This window comes from Myiozetetes cayanensis, unplaced genomic scaffold, assembly GCF_022539395.1.
Source record: "Myiozetetes cayanensis isolate MyiCay16 unplaced genomic scaffold, myiCay2020 scf23, whole genome shotgun sequence".
Lineage (NCBI taxonomy): Eukaryota > Metazoa > Chordata > Aves > Passeriformes > Tyrannidae > Myiozetetes > Myiozetetes cayanensis.
Genome location: NW_026087445.1, coordinates 9,320,290 through 9,333,718, shown reverse-complemented (window position 1 = coordinate 9,333,718; position 13,429 = coordinate 9,320,290). Strand labels below are relative to the sequence as shown.

Below are 13,429 nucleotides of genomic sequence, written 5' to 3'. Positions count from 1 at the left end.
TCTTAGCTAGGTTTAATTACTTTTTGTTTCCCTCAAAACAAGCAACAAGCCTTTGCAAGGATGTTCTTTTATCTTGTTATTGTTTTCTTTAATGTATTTCTGCAGTTAATTAACGATGAACTAACTTTCAGAGGCCAGGAAGAACCCTTTCTGAACATCCTGTCGGAGCAAGTGTAGGAGTTTGCAAATGTCACTGGGAAGGCCCAATACAGAGACTTTTGTTTCCACAACAGAGGAGCTGTGCAAAGTGAGGAACTCATAAACCAGCAGAACCAAGTGCTCTTTCAGTGCACAAAACATTCATCCATTTTTTTTCAAAGAAGGATTTTTCTCATTAACACAAAATTTTCAGGTTATAGAGTTGAATTTTGGTTGAGCTGTGGAATAAGCTACATTAGTGGCATTATAACCTGACATTCTTAGGCTACTAAAAGTATAGTTTTAGACTGCAAACCAGGCAGGTTTTTGTGCTGACAAGAGAGTTCAGTGATCTTGTCCCCTTGGTGGTAGTGATGGTGTTGACACGGACACAGATTTCCAGAGGTGGCTAAACAGGCAATAAAAACATTTACACTCTGATCTGGTTCTCCCTGAGGGATGGAAGGGTTTGTATCCCCCAGCCCACCCGAGGAGAGCACCCTCAGTCTGGGTGGCAGATGGGTTCTGATGCCAGTTTTGATCCTGCCCTCTGCCTCCAGTCTTTCCCCTGATGGTAATTTCAAGGGTTACTTTTAGCAGCTCCAGTGTAGGAAGGGAGCTTTGGGGAGCGAGTTGTGTTGTTGTGAGCTGATCTCCCTGCCAAGCTGAGAGCTGAGTGCTGCTCCTGACGGCCCAGGCTGTTCCTCCTCGGGGGCTGCCCAGCCCCTCACCCCCTGTGTGTCACCACCTGCCCAGACTCAGGGAAAGGTTCCTGGGGCTCTGTGGTGCCTCCAGGGGGCTCATGTTGATTTCTGCTGTTCAGAGATTCGCTGCTGATGCTGGCAGGAGGGCAGGGTCTGACACTGGTGACTCGATCTGGAGGAGATGGTGGGGAATGCAAAGGCTGAGGGAGCTTCTTTAACGAGTGAAGAGCTGAAAGTGTCTTTACTGCTGTCCCAGTGACACAGTGGAGGAGACATTATCTATAAAGAGCAATCAAACTAATTCATAGCCCTACAGGAAATGTAAAGAGACCAAACCAGCAAAGCCATGGCCTTCAAACTGCTGTCCAGCTGGGACTGGCACATTTATTCCAATGGCTTCTTCTTCCCCCCCCCAGATTTCATTTGAAATTCAAAAGATAAAAAAAGGTTCAGTGTAACTTTTCAAGTTCAGGAACACTTACTTGGCACAGTTGTGTTCTCCAAAGATACTGGAGAATACAGTGCTACAGACACCTAATTTTGCTAAACTTTTTCATTTCAATAGCCTATTAAAAATAAGCAAACAGAAAAAGTTGTGGAATTCCTTACTTGGGATGTTCCTAAGGGTAAGATTGACAGATATAACTTAGACTGAGATATTCATTTTGCAGCCTGGCTTGTGGTCTTCAAACTGAGCATTTCCACCACTGCTGGTCCCTGCTGAAGGTCCTTTTTTTCCATTCCCAAACCCGTCCTGTGCCGTGCGAAGTGGAGAGAGGAATAACAGATGAGTTTCGCAAGTGAAGTTGGCAGATGTGACAGCACATGCGTGCAGTGGAGATCTGCTGAGGCAAGAGGATGCTGGATTGAGCCCATTTAAAATATTTTTAGCCTCATAGTTTTCCAGGGCAATAGGACTTTCATTTTTAGTTATGAATTTTGTAAATCTCTAAATAAGTTTGTGGCTCTTTTTCTTCCTCTTGCTCAAGCTGGGACTTCCTACTACAAACTCTTGTCCAAGACAAATAACCTGGGTTACCAATGTCAGACTGACAGTGTGTGGTGTGTTTTGCTTTGATGGATGTTGTTGCTACCTTTCATGCCTAAATAACCTAATTCAAATCTTTTGGTAGGGTTATCGTGCATTTGAAGTAAATAATTGTGTTCTGAGGCAGAAAATGGATGGCAGGCAGGGTGCCCTTCCCTAGAGACCCCCCCTCTGCCATCGTGGGGCTTGTGCTGTGTTTGGAGAGGGTTTCAAAAGAGCCGCTTCTGTTCCCCAAAGAGCCCAAGATCGTAGTTACAGATTCTGTTCCAGACCTTTCCATGCCATTACATGTTGTGACGTTGAATCAAACTTCAAATAACATGGTTGGATGGGCAAGAGATGGCAAGAAAAAACACTTAAAACCTTCAGCTTTTAGTAACCCCAAACCTTTGACAACGTGTTCGTTGACAAAACAGCCAATTAGTCAGGAAGTGAAAAATGACCCTGAACTTGTTCGGGAGCCGCAGTGGAACTAAACCATGGGCAGAGTCTGCTGGAGAATGTGCACTGCCTGGGAGCACAAGAGCTTTTTGCACAGTGCTCACAGAGTCTGGTGGTCTTCCCTTCCAAATCCTTTTAAATCCTCTCTCTTTAATTAAAGAAAAGAAGGCAGTGAGGCAGCGAGACAGACGTACTAGAAAATGCATTTCAGTGGAGAGTCATGAATGTTTAAAGTGGCTGAAGGCAGCGGGGCACGGCAGCCAGTGTGGGTTTGCAATGCTGAAAACAGTGTCTGGATATATTGATGTTGGGGAAGACATTCTTGGGGAGAAGCTTGTTTAAATTTCACTGTCAAGGACTGCTGAAAGTTTAGGCAGAGCATTTGTTCTCAGAAACTCCTAATGCTCTGAAACTGAAACCTCATGTAAACACTGGGAAAATGTGACTCTCAAAGACCTATTTGCATTGTGCTACTTGTAAGAATTACTCAATTTGGTTTATTTACAAGCCGAGGCTTAGGATCCATGTTGCCTTCCTCTGTCAGCTCCCTAATTCCCGGGATATGCGTTAGCCTGAGCTGCAGAGCAGGGAGCAGCTGGTAGAGCCATCCAGAGCTCTGCCTCATGGCCTGATGAGAAGTGCAAGCCACCAAAACAAGCAGAGCCAGTGGTACTGCAGGACAGTTTCTTCTGCAGTCTCCTTTTTTTACACTTCACTCATTGCCACCCCAGGGACTGCCACGACTTCCAGCCTGTCCCCTGCGCGTGCCCAGGGGGGAGGGACCCTTCTGGTGGCAGTGGCACCTCGCTGGCTGCTCCCCCACCCCAGCCCTGGGGAGCTGCTGGGCTGCAGCTCAGGTCCACCTGCAGCATCCCATATTCTATGGGGTATGAATCATAGCAGCACTAAACTGGGGCACTGCAGCTATTCTGGGGAAGCTGAAGGGTGCTGGGCAAGGAATGTCCCTGTTCCTGGGCTCCTGGACAATGTGGCTGTGGAGCAGAGGGAGCCTGGCAGGGAAGGCAGTGGGCACCATGACAGGGATGGGGGATCTCTGGGAGTCTGGGATCTGCAGAGCTTCAGTGCTGGGATGGTGAGCAGCCCAGCATGGCACTGACTGCACTGTGTGGTGGAGGAGGTAGAACTGTGATTCTCTTTTGGAGAATGTGATGTCATTTCAGGCATAGATCCAGAATTTTGCTTAAACCAGCTCTTTCTCTGGAAAAATGACATTGCAGATGGTGAGTGCCATTTCAGTGTAATGTAATCCTGTTATTAATTTAGTTAATTCTTCAACTGTAAATGAATGCAGCCTGGGTTAGGAATTCAAGATGGTTTTGAGTGTGGATGTCAGATTATGACTGCAAAGTAGCTTCAGGTTGCCATTGTCCAATTTGAGCCAGGAGAGCAGGAATGCCTTTGTCAGGGAGTCACAAGCCAGAAATGAGTTTAGCATTTCACAGACATTGAGAATCCAGTGGTGGTTTCTGCCTTGTCTCACATGAACACTTTGCTGTTCATTATTTATGTATTATCCAATCTGTGACTTTTTATTTTATTTTTTCAAGACACCTGCCAAGAAATTCACCCTTTAAGATGTTTTATTTTCCGTAGTGCTCAGATTTACAGGCAATTCAGTTTTGGATATTTCTGACTGGTTGAACAGGAAAAACATTAAACTGTTCATGTGTCAATTTGTTATTTAAGTGTCATCAGACGGTTCTTAAATCTTTTTGCGCTTGGTCTGTCTCTAGTCACTCTTGTGTCCTGACACCCATACCAAGGGGTGAAGGCACCTTCAAAATGATTTCCTTAGAGACCCCCTGTAGCCCTGGCAGTGCTGGGGGTGGTGCAGGTGTCAGGGAATGTAAGGCAGATAAAAATCTGGAGGGAGATTTATGTAAAAAATACCGCTGGGGTGTGCTCTGAAGACCACCTGGTGAGCGTGGTGCTGCATCTTCCAGTCCTCAGTAGTCAGCAGTAGGTTAAATCCTAAGGGAGAAGGATTTATATTCTTTCTAAAACTATATTCTTTCTTATGCAATTCAATAGCTGCAGTTATTTCTACTAATGGCATTTCTTTCTGAGACTGGCTGGTGTGATTCTATCTAAAATAGAGCATTTTCTTCTTCAAATGATTGTGTATGTGCTCACACAGTGCCTCTGTTGTTCCTTTTTTAACCTTCCTGTTAGGCTGGTAATGATTTCCCCTTAGACCATCTTTTCTTCACCCTCTTTCCAGGAGCTAAAAATACAGATTACACTCTGACATCCTTGTTTCTTTTTACCTTAATACATGAATCTAGATTAAGCAATTGCTTGGCTTTGACTCTTCAACTTCTTTAATTGCTGTGCCAGGGTGCTTTATTTGGGCTTTGTTTCCAGTCCTCACTCTCCAGTTGGAGGGCAGTGCAGGTGCTCACCCTTTCCAGCAGCATCTTTGCCCTGGGGTCCCCCAGTTCTCTGCCTGTGCCTTGGCACAGCTGGATTCTCTCCAGGGGCTCTCCAGTCCCTCGCTCCACGCTGACAGGTGGGCAGCTGCTTCCCTCCCTGCTGCTGTCTAAGCTGTCAGAGCTCTGCATCCTGGAAGGTGACTTTGGTTCCTCAGTGCTGGTGGTTCCAGATCTGGTTATCAGGCCCTGTCCTTGGCACTCAAAGCTGGCTGTTGGGGCTGCCTGGCAGAGGCTGCTCCAAGAGATCCCCGAGCACAGGAGCCTTTCCTGGAGACGTCGTGGGGACTGAGCAGGCAGGAGTGATCCCAGCCTCGAGTGTTTGTTGCATGAAGTGTAAGAGTTCACCAGAGGAAGTACCTTTCCAGCTTTTAACTGTAGTGTTGCTTTGTAATTATTCATTTGGCTGGAAAATTCCAGCCTTCTGAAGGCTAACCCAGATGCAACTTTGCCAGGAAATGCATTACATGGAAAATAATGAAACTCCTCTGGATACTCAGTCTGCAGGTGAAATGGGACGCTGAGCACATTGTTGGAAGCAGTCTGAGCCTTATTAAACATGGATCCCAGGGTTAGGGCAGCAATCTTTCCAGTGCTGCTGGGGCTGACAGTGGCCAGGATCTCTCGTGCTGTGGTGGGGAAGGAGGAGTTCTGTGCAGGGTACAGGGAGCTGGGATTTTAGCTGGGGAATATCTGCACAGGGAGCAGCTCGGCCGTGCTTTGCAGATTTCTCTGCCCTGTGCTCCTCTCTGAATCCTCATGAATTGTATTTCTTATCTGTTCCCCTCGGTTTGTTGATACTTTTAACATGAGGGAAAACTATTTTGATATTCCTCTGTCAGTTATTTTGACATTAATCAACACTGCAGATCTTGTTTTGTTTGGTGTCTGGGTACATCATAAAGAGAGTTGCTGAAAGAGTTCAATTACAATATCAGCATCTCTGCCAAATGTATTGAGCTGTTCTGAAAAGCCGCTTGTCTTTTCTGACCCAGATACACAGTTTCCAACTGTGGGAGATGCTGCCAGAAAGACTCTTGGCAGAAGGCCAGCAATAAAATTATACTGCAGAAAAAACACAACATATTTTCAGCAGCACTTTGTGTGGTGTGACGAAAAATTACCTGTCCCCTGAATGCAAAGCAGAGGCTAAAATAAACTTCCAATTTGAAGTTGCAAGCCTCTCGTTCTGACTTTTGAAGGTCACGAAAAAGGATCTAAATTCCAGTTTTTTCTGTTACCGTGTCCGATGCACCTCGGGCTGTGTTAGATACTCACTGGTTTGTGATTAGCAACCTTGCTGCTCTGTTAATACAAGCTCTGCCTGCTCTTGGGGTGGTGCACACTGCAAACTGGGCAGATACTGGTGTCAGGGTAGATTAGGAGGGTGGAGGGTGTTTTTAATGCTTCAGCTGGACATTGTTAGCATGTGCCTTCTTGATGGAGCATTAAAAAACAATTTTCATGGTGTTCTACTTGGCCTGGCCAGAAGCCTGAACAGCAGCTGACTGAAGGGAGGGTTTGGAGCACTGGTGTCCAGTGACCCCAATTCCCTCTTCTCTACTGGCCCAGGAACCCTTCCATGCAAGGTGCTGCTCCAGGGGGATACTGGGATGCCAAACACAGTTCATGTCTCCTTTCCAGAAGCTCATGCTCCCTGACTCTGGTATTTCAGTCCCCATGGAGTGCCAGTACCTGTTTCTCCTGCCTTTTCACTCTGTTCACAGGCACTCCCAGGCAGCTGAGCATATTCATCACCCCTGGCTGTTTAACTGCCTGTCCCTGGGGAATGCAGATGCAGGAATATCTCCTACTACAAAAGCCTCATCTGAAATTCTTTTCGTTTGTCTTGTGCCAAAGCATAAACTTCCTCTGTGAAGGATGGGATGTTTAATGGAACTGTTGCTACACTGTCATGGTGTTTTAATAACATTTCTAATGTGTCAAATCCCCAGTGATTTTAAACCTCGCTGCAGACTCCGCTCGGCTCCGCCGTGACCTGGTTTGGAGACAGCCACTGTTTACTCTTGTTTTACACTTCAGGGCCACATGATGCAGAGGAAAAGGGACTTTTTCAAGGTCACCGAGGGCTGGGTTGGAGCTTTGGGTAGAAGTTTCCTTGCAAGTGTGGTGGCAGCCCCTGGGTAAGACAGCCACGTTTAACGCTGTGCTTTTGGGACTGGGCATCAGCTGTAACTTCCTGAGGATGCAGGATCAAATATCCTGCTGTAGGCTGGTAGTGGAATAAGGCTGTTGGATTTATGGAATTGCTGCTCACTTCACATAATGCTTTCTGATGTATTTGGTGCTGAGCTATGTTGTGCTGCCTTAGTCCATATGGTTGGAGCAGATTTGATTTTGGTTTTCCTTAATTTAATTCTGCATGCTGTCAGATGTACTTTGTTCTGTATATTGTGTCTACACTTTTATAGTAAACTCCCTCCTGTTTAGTGCTTTTGTTGAACATGTTCTCTCAAAGTCTGAACTAAATTAGGGTTTCGCTCCTGTGCGTGTTTCTGAAATATTCGTAGGATGTTAATGACTGGGAAGACATATCAGCTTCAACTCAACTTTCAGAGGGTTTTTTCCAGCTTTCTGAATTTGATAATAAGGATCCCTTTGTAGTTCAGCTGTCTGTTCCCTGACCTCAGCCATGCCCTGCTGAGAAAAAGGGCAGGTGAAACCAAACTCGTAAATACCTTCATCCAGCAACTTCTACTTGTCACTGAAAACTGCACCTGTCTTGAAAACAAGACAGCATGTTCCTGCCTGCTTAAGGCAGGGTATGGAGAGGTGGTGGTGTGTGTGCTGCATCAGTGCAGCAGCAGATTAACCCCCATCCTAGCTGTGAAACACTTATTTTTGGTCTGTTCTGGATTTTCCAACCCTGACAAGCACTGGGCACGTCCCGATCTGCCCCCTGAGGAGTGCCTGTTTCCAGAGCTCGTGGTGTCTCTTGCAGACTTGCCCTCTGGACAACAGCCTGCTCAGCATTTACTGAGGCCCAGAATTTGCCCAGCCAGCTCTCTGCCCATCTGCTTGCAGTGCCCTGTGCGAGCTGATAAGCAACAGCTCGCAGGAGTGTGGGGAGGAGGCCAGGCTGGTGCTGCTCCCTCAGCCACTGCTGCAGTCAGCACCTCATCCCAGGGCCCTGCTCTCTGCCTGCAACGGCCCAGGTACGGCCACCCACCCAAAATGTGAAGTGTGGGTGTGGAAGGGAGGAAGAGGAGGTGAAGATAGCTGGAGCTGAGTTTGGAGAGAGAATCATTTGAAATAGATGATCTAGAAACATGTCTCACAGAAGTCTCTCTAGTATTCCATCTGCTGACTCAAACTGTTATTATTGTTATTGTTATTATTGTTATGCAAAACAAAAAGACCCTGTAAAGAGTCTGGTTGGTTGTGGAGATGGGGAAAGGCTGTGGAGTGTGGAGAAGCTTGACTAGCTCACAGAACAAACAGTGCCAAAGCACTGATCTTTGCTGCTTTTCCCTCCCAGCTGCCCCTGCCTGGCTTTCAGGATCTCTTAAGAGAAGAGGCTGGTCCTGTGAAAGAACATCCCCTTCCGTGATTGCTTCTGGGAAGCAATTTGGTAGAGTGTTAAAACACCTTGGTGGGTACAGAGCTCTGTGATGAGAAGTGGGGGCAGTCAGGGTTTTCATTAGCTTGCTTTTCCCAAGTATTTTTAGTAAGACTGCACTTCACTCTCTTGGGGTTTCTTCCTTGGCAGTGCAGCTGCTGGAGCAGGCAGCTCTCTGCACAGTGTTCTTGTCTGGCTGCTTTTTGGTTTACCCAATTCTGCACCCTGAATTCAGGGGTGTGCAATACAAACAACTACCTGGCACTTGCTGGTCCTTAATTTCTTCTGAACTAGGGAAATAGGAAAGTAGGATTTGTTGCTGCCTTTTCCCCTGTTAAGCTCAAATCTCTACAGGATGCAACATTTTAATTATTCCCTGTCACACCACAGTCTAAGCATCTCCTCAGCTTTCAAGTCATCTCACCTACCCCTCTGCTGTTGCCAAACATGCTTTTAATCTCTAACAATGTCAGGATTCTCTGACACACAATATGCAACATCTTGCTGGTGAAGGGGGGTCGGCATCTAGGAGGACAGGAGAACGTTTGAGTGCGTGTGTCAGGCTGCACAAATTTACTGACTGGGTTTCCAATTGCTTCAGAACGTTGCTGGAGAGCTGATGCAACAGTATGTGCAGTGAAAGGAAAACAGGAATTTTCTGCAAGGACTGGAGTGTCTTGCTGTGCAGTGAGCTTATGCTTTCCTCTCACATTACCTGCTCTGTTTTTCTGCTCTACTCCCTCACAGAGCATTTATTTGCAGTTTTCTGCTGCCAGTGCTGGAGGTTGTTTCCCAGTTTAGTCCCAGAAGGCTGCTCTCCCAGGATCTTTTCCGTGCTGAGTGCTGGGAGAGGCAGTGTAGGGGCAGCACAGGCGGTGTGGGTGATTTCAGCTCAGCTGCTCGCAGGTCTGACGTCTGCAGTTTGGGAGAATGTGCTTGTCTTTCTTTAAATAACAACTTGCAGTTATTGCCACCTGAAGCCTTGGTTCTTGTTGTGCAGCATCTGACACAGGGTCGAGGGCTGCACTGGGGATTTCAATAGATAATTACTTTTGGATAATTAAATATGGTGTGTTTGATTGCCAACGTGCATGGGACATAAAAATAGAGACTTCTTGAGCTGGCTTCACATGGAGCATGTTTGCAGTGCTGGATTTCCTGCCTCCTCATCCCAGGAACTGGGGTTGCCAGTGGCTGACAGAGCTCCCCGAGGTCAGCTGTGGCACGGGACAGTCCTTGGTACCTGTGGGCCCATCACAGCAGGTTGCTTTCCCCAGGGACTGCTGCTGCTTGGGCAGTGACTGGCTCAGAGGCTGCTCTGAGCACTGCTGGGCTCGGTGTGCTGCACTGAGCCCTTCTGGACTCCTCATGCCCTTGCTGCTGCTTTCAAGCTGTTTCTCTCTCTTTGCAGGTGAATTAGACAAAGTGACTCCCGGAGAATCTCGGCTCTATGAACTCTTGAGCTGTCAAGGGACTGAGAGGCTTATGAAGAGGTTCTGTCAGGCAAAACAGTGCTTAGCAAAGACACCAAGGAGGAGGGAAAAGGAGAAAGGGAGGGAGAGAGAGCTGAAACACTAACAAACCATGGTAGGTATTTGTTGTCTTTCACGGGGCTGCACTGAAAGTGTTCTCTGCTGCCAGTCTTGCATGGGGCTTGACCAACCCCCAGGAAGGGGATTTTCTGACCTTGCACTAACTGAGGGCTGGTGCTGCGTGCTTGGAGCAAAGCAAGTGAGGTTTGATGTATTGTCAGCCTCTTAAAACCAGAGAGTTGTCTTGTGAGCCTGCAGTACATGAATTATTAAATACGAACCAAGGGGATGCTCGTAAGGTTTTCTAATAAAACTGGCATTAGCAGGCTGTAGCAAACAGCATCAGTGACCTTGAACTGGCAGATTGCATCACCAAATGCTGACGTCCCCCTTCCACCTCCTCTCACAAAAGCATTGTTATTCATACCTGCGAGTGACTGAGCGTGGCTCTGTGCAGATGAAACGTGTTCAGATATACCTGGGGTATGTTGTTCAAGTGAGGAGTCACCTCTCATCTGCCTGGGATTGGCTCCACATTGGGAATGCCTGAGATGTGAATTTGTAAAGGTGTGCAAGTATGGAGTGCTGTGATGGCAAGATGCTGAAAATGTGTTCACAAAAAGGCAACAGACCTACTCAGTTCCTTAAAATTGCCTGGGAAGAGCACTTGAAGCATATTTATGTATTTTTAACCCCTCTAAGGTTATTACTGAATGGAAATGAGAATAAATTTTAAATACTGTCACTAATAGTTGTGTAGCTGGTTGCTGCTGATAGGCTGCATGTTTATATTGTGTTAAAAAAAGGGCCTAAACTAAGACTTTTACCAGTTACAGAGCACAAAGGGAGGAAGGACACTTGGCAAAGCAGAGTTGTCAATAGACTCTATTTTAAATAGTGTCCCAGTTTGTCATTCTTTTTGGCCTTAACTGTAATGAGGAATTGATATTGTCAGAGCCTCTTCATCAGAAAGGAAAACACGTGTCTTGTAACTTAGGAGTTTCGTATTTGTTCCTGTTTTCCTGTCCTTCCTAATTGATACTTCATGAGATCAGACATGGTGGGGTGAGTTGTTAAATGCAGCTCAACATTTTCCCTGCAGCTCCTGCTGTATCCATGTTATGGATAACCACAAGAGGGACCTCCTGGAAGCATTTTGCAGCCTTCCAAAGAACAGGGGATAACACCAGCTCCTGATGGATGTGCTGCTGTTACTGCCCAAGTTATCCGTCTGGGCAGGAGCACGGGAGTAGGGATGGTGTCACAGTGGCCTTCAGTGGAAGGGACTCAGTGAGTGGAATAAACCAGGAGAACATGGACAGTGCCTTAAGAGGGATCCAGCCCAGAGGCCTCTGAGGTCCTTTAAAGGCCCTTTGTGTTATTAGCAATGTGTACAGCTAAAACCCATGGAGTTGGGGTGAATATGAAACCTAATTAAGCTGCTTAATGTGTAGGAGGAACAAAGGTTCTTGGCTGGTGGTTCCCAGGTCTGGGAGGCTTTCAGGAGGCTTTCAGCAGTGATTGATGTGTCTGTAGAGAGCAAGACTTATTGCTACTCTTGCCAGAGGTGTGTGCTGTGATCACAGCTGGGCTGGGGCACCACTCAGATCACAAGAGTCTCACCTGGAGAGTGTTGTGGCAAAGCAAAAGCTTCCTAGCACGGGTTACCCAGCCACTGAGGTTCAACTTCCTCAGCAGTATCACTTTTTTAATTAGCACTCTCATCTCTGTATTCATTTGAAACTTTAAAAAGAAGTTATTTCAGTCTCCTCTTACCAGTTTATCCTCATCTTCACTCATGGCTTTGTAAATCCCTGTGCAGTTGCTGAGCCTCTTGTAGCATCTGCATTGCTGTGACTCCATCTGCAGCAGCAGCAGTGAGGGACTGGCGCTCTGACTGCCTGTTCCAAGGTGTGTTGCTGTTGTCCCTGGCATAAAGAGAGGATGGGTGGCTGCACTCAGCACATCCAGAATAGGCAAATATTTCATTTAGAAAGTATTAACACCTTTTACAAAACAGGAATCTTCAATCCCTGCCTGCCTTCCTTTCCACATGCTTTGCCCAGTCTGCTCCCTCCCTGGCATGCTCATGTGCTGAATTCCCTGCCCTGAGGTGAGGTTGCTGTTTGGCATCAGGACCCTGGCTCTCCCCTGTGCTCTGAGCTATCCAGCTGCTGAAGGCTGGCACAGGCAACAAAGATTGCTGAAATTCAGGGACACCTGAATTCCTGCAAGTATCCCAAGGTAGGGCAGCCCCCCTTTCTCTCAGTGCTCCTGCTCACAGTTTGTATCTCCATGAGATGTAGGTCCTTCAGCAAGAGCAGAGTCCAAGTGATTTCTCACTGACTTTGAAAGGTTAATGTAAATAACCAAGCAAGTCAAAGGAGAGGGAAGTCAGAGACATTTAATGAAACTGGGAATGGAACCAGGGGTTTTGTGTTCTCCTGCTTCAGCACTCTGTTAAACTCAGCCAGCCAGACCATGCCCCCTTCTCCAAGAGAATCTTGGTGGGAGAGGGCAGGGAGAAGTGAGAAGAACAATGAAAGTAAGTTTTACTGGTTTAATACTGATATTTTTTGTACTGGTGTTTGCTTTTTTCTTTTTAAAGTTTATTTAAAGAAATAGCTTCTGCATGATTACAAACAGTGGTTATCCTAAGAGACATTACTCCTCCTGCCAGGGAGGATTCCCATTCAGGCAGTCCTGTTGATAATCCAGCACCTTTGCTTTCTTTTCCTCCCATTTCCCACTCCACACAGAGATCGATCCGATCGTTTGCTAACGATGACCGCCACGTAATGGTGAAACACTCGACCATTTATCCATCTCCAGAGGAACTTGAAGCTGTCCAGAACATGGTATCCACAGTAGAATGTGCCCTTAAGCATGTCTCTGACTGGATGGATGAGAAGAACAAGTCTACCAAGTGTGAGGGTGATGCGGAAGCCAAGGAGGAAGCCGTGGAAGGCACTGCCAAGTGAGCCTCCCCCTCCCCTCCCAGTGTCCCTGTGCTGCTCTCAGCTGGTCCTTTCTCCCAGATAAGAGTCCCTGTGTCCCTTGGTTCTGCTGCATGGGAATGTTCAGAGAAGGAAGGGGATATATTTGGACTTTCTGGGGTGGGAGCAGGGAATGGCAGTGAGCCCAGCGTGGGCAGCAGTTGCTCTCCGGGTCTTTGTTTATTTTACTGGGTGTTGTGAAGTTGCATTTAGCAGACAAAGCTCTCAGCAGTTTGAAGCAAATATATGTCCCTGTAACACAGCACTGCAAATCCACAGCCACGTTGCTTGGGGGCTTGTGCAGTTTAATACACAAAAAACCCTTTTATAATCCAGCAATCCAACAAAGGCTCCATTACCTTCCAGTACTGTTGTGGTTTAGTCCCAGCCAGCAGCTCAGCCCCACACCAACAGTGATTTTTTTTTTTTTTTTTAAAAGTAATCCAAACCTGCAGTAAACGCTTTGCAGACAACCGGATGAGACAAGAGCATTTCTCTTCATATTTTTAAGCAACCAGTCTGCAAAACTGGCTTTTGTTG

General features: G+C 46.8%; 1 protein-coding gene across 10 annotated transcripts in view; it reads left to right on the top strand.

Moving 5' to 3' along the window:
* Positions 1-13,429, top strand: part of STRBP (spermatid perinuclear RNA binding protein) — a 58,624-nt gene that overhangs the window by 11,498 nt on the left and 33,697 nt on the right. For all 10 annotated transcript variants that reach the window (XR_007629449.1, XR_007629448.1, XR_007629452.1 and 7 more), the window contains 2 exons: positions 9,773-9,948; positions 12,653-12,870. Coding sequence is in view for 2 of the 10 variants with exons in the window: in XM_050320175.1 (XP_050176132.1) it covers positions 9,946-9,948; positions 12,653-12,870 (221 nt within the window). In the remaining 8 variants the exon portion in view is untranslated. Of the gene's footprint in view, positions 1-9,772; positions 9,949-12,652; positions 12,871-13,429 lie in introns of those variants that run through there.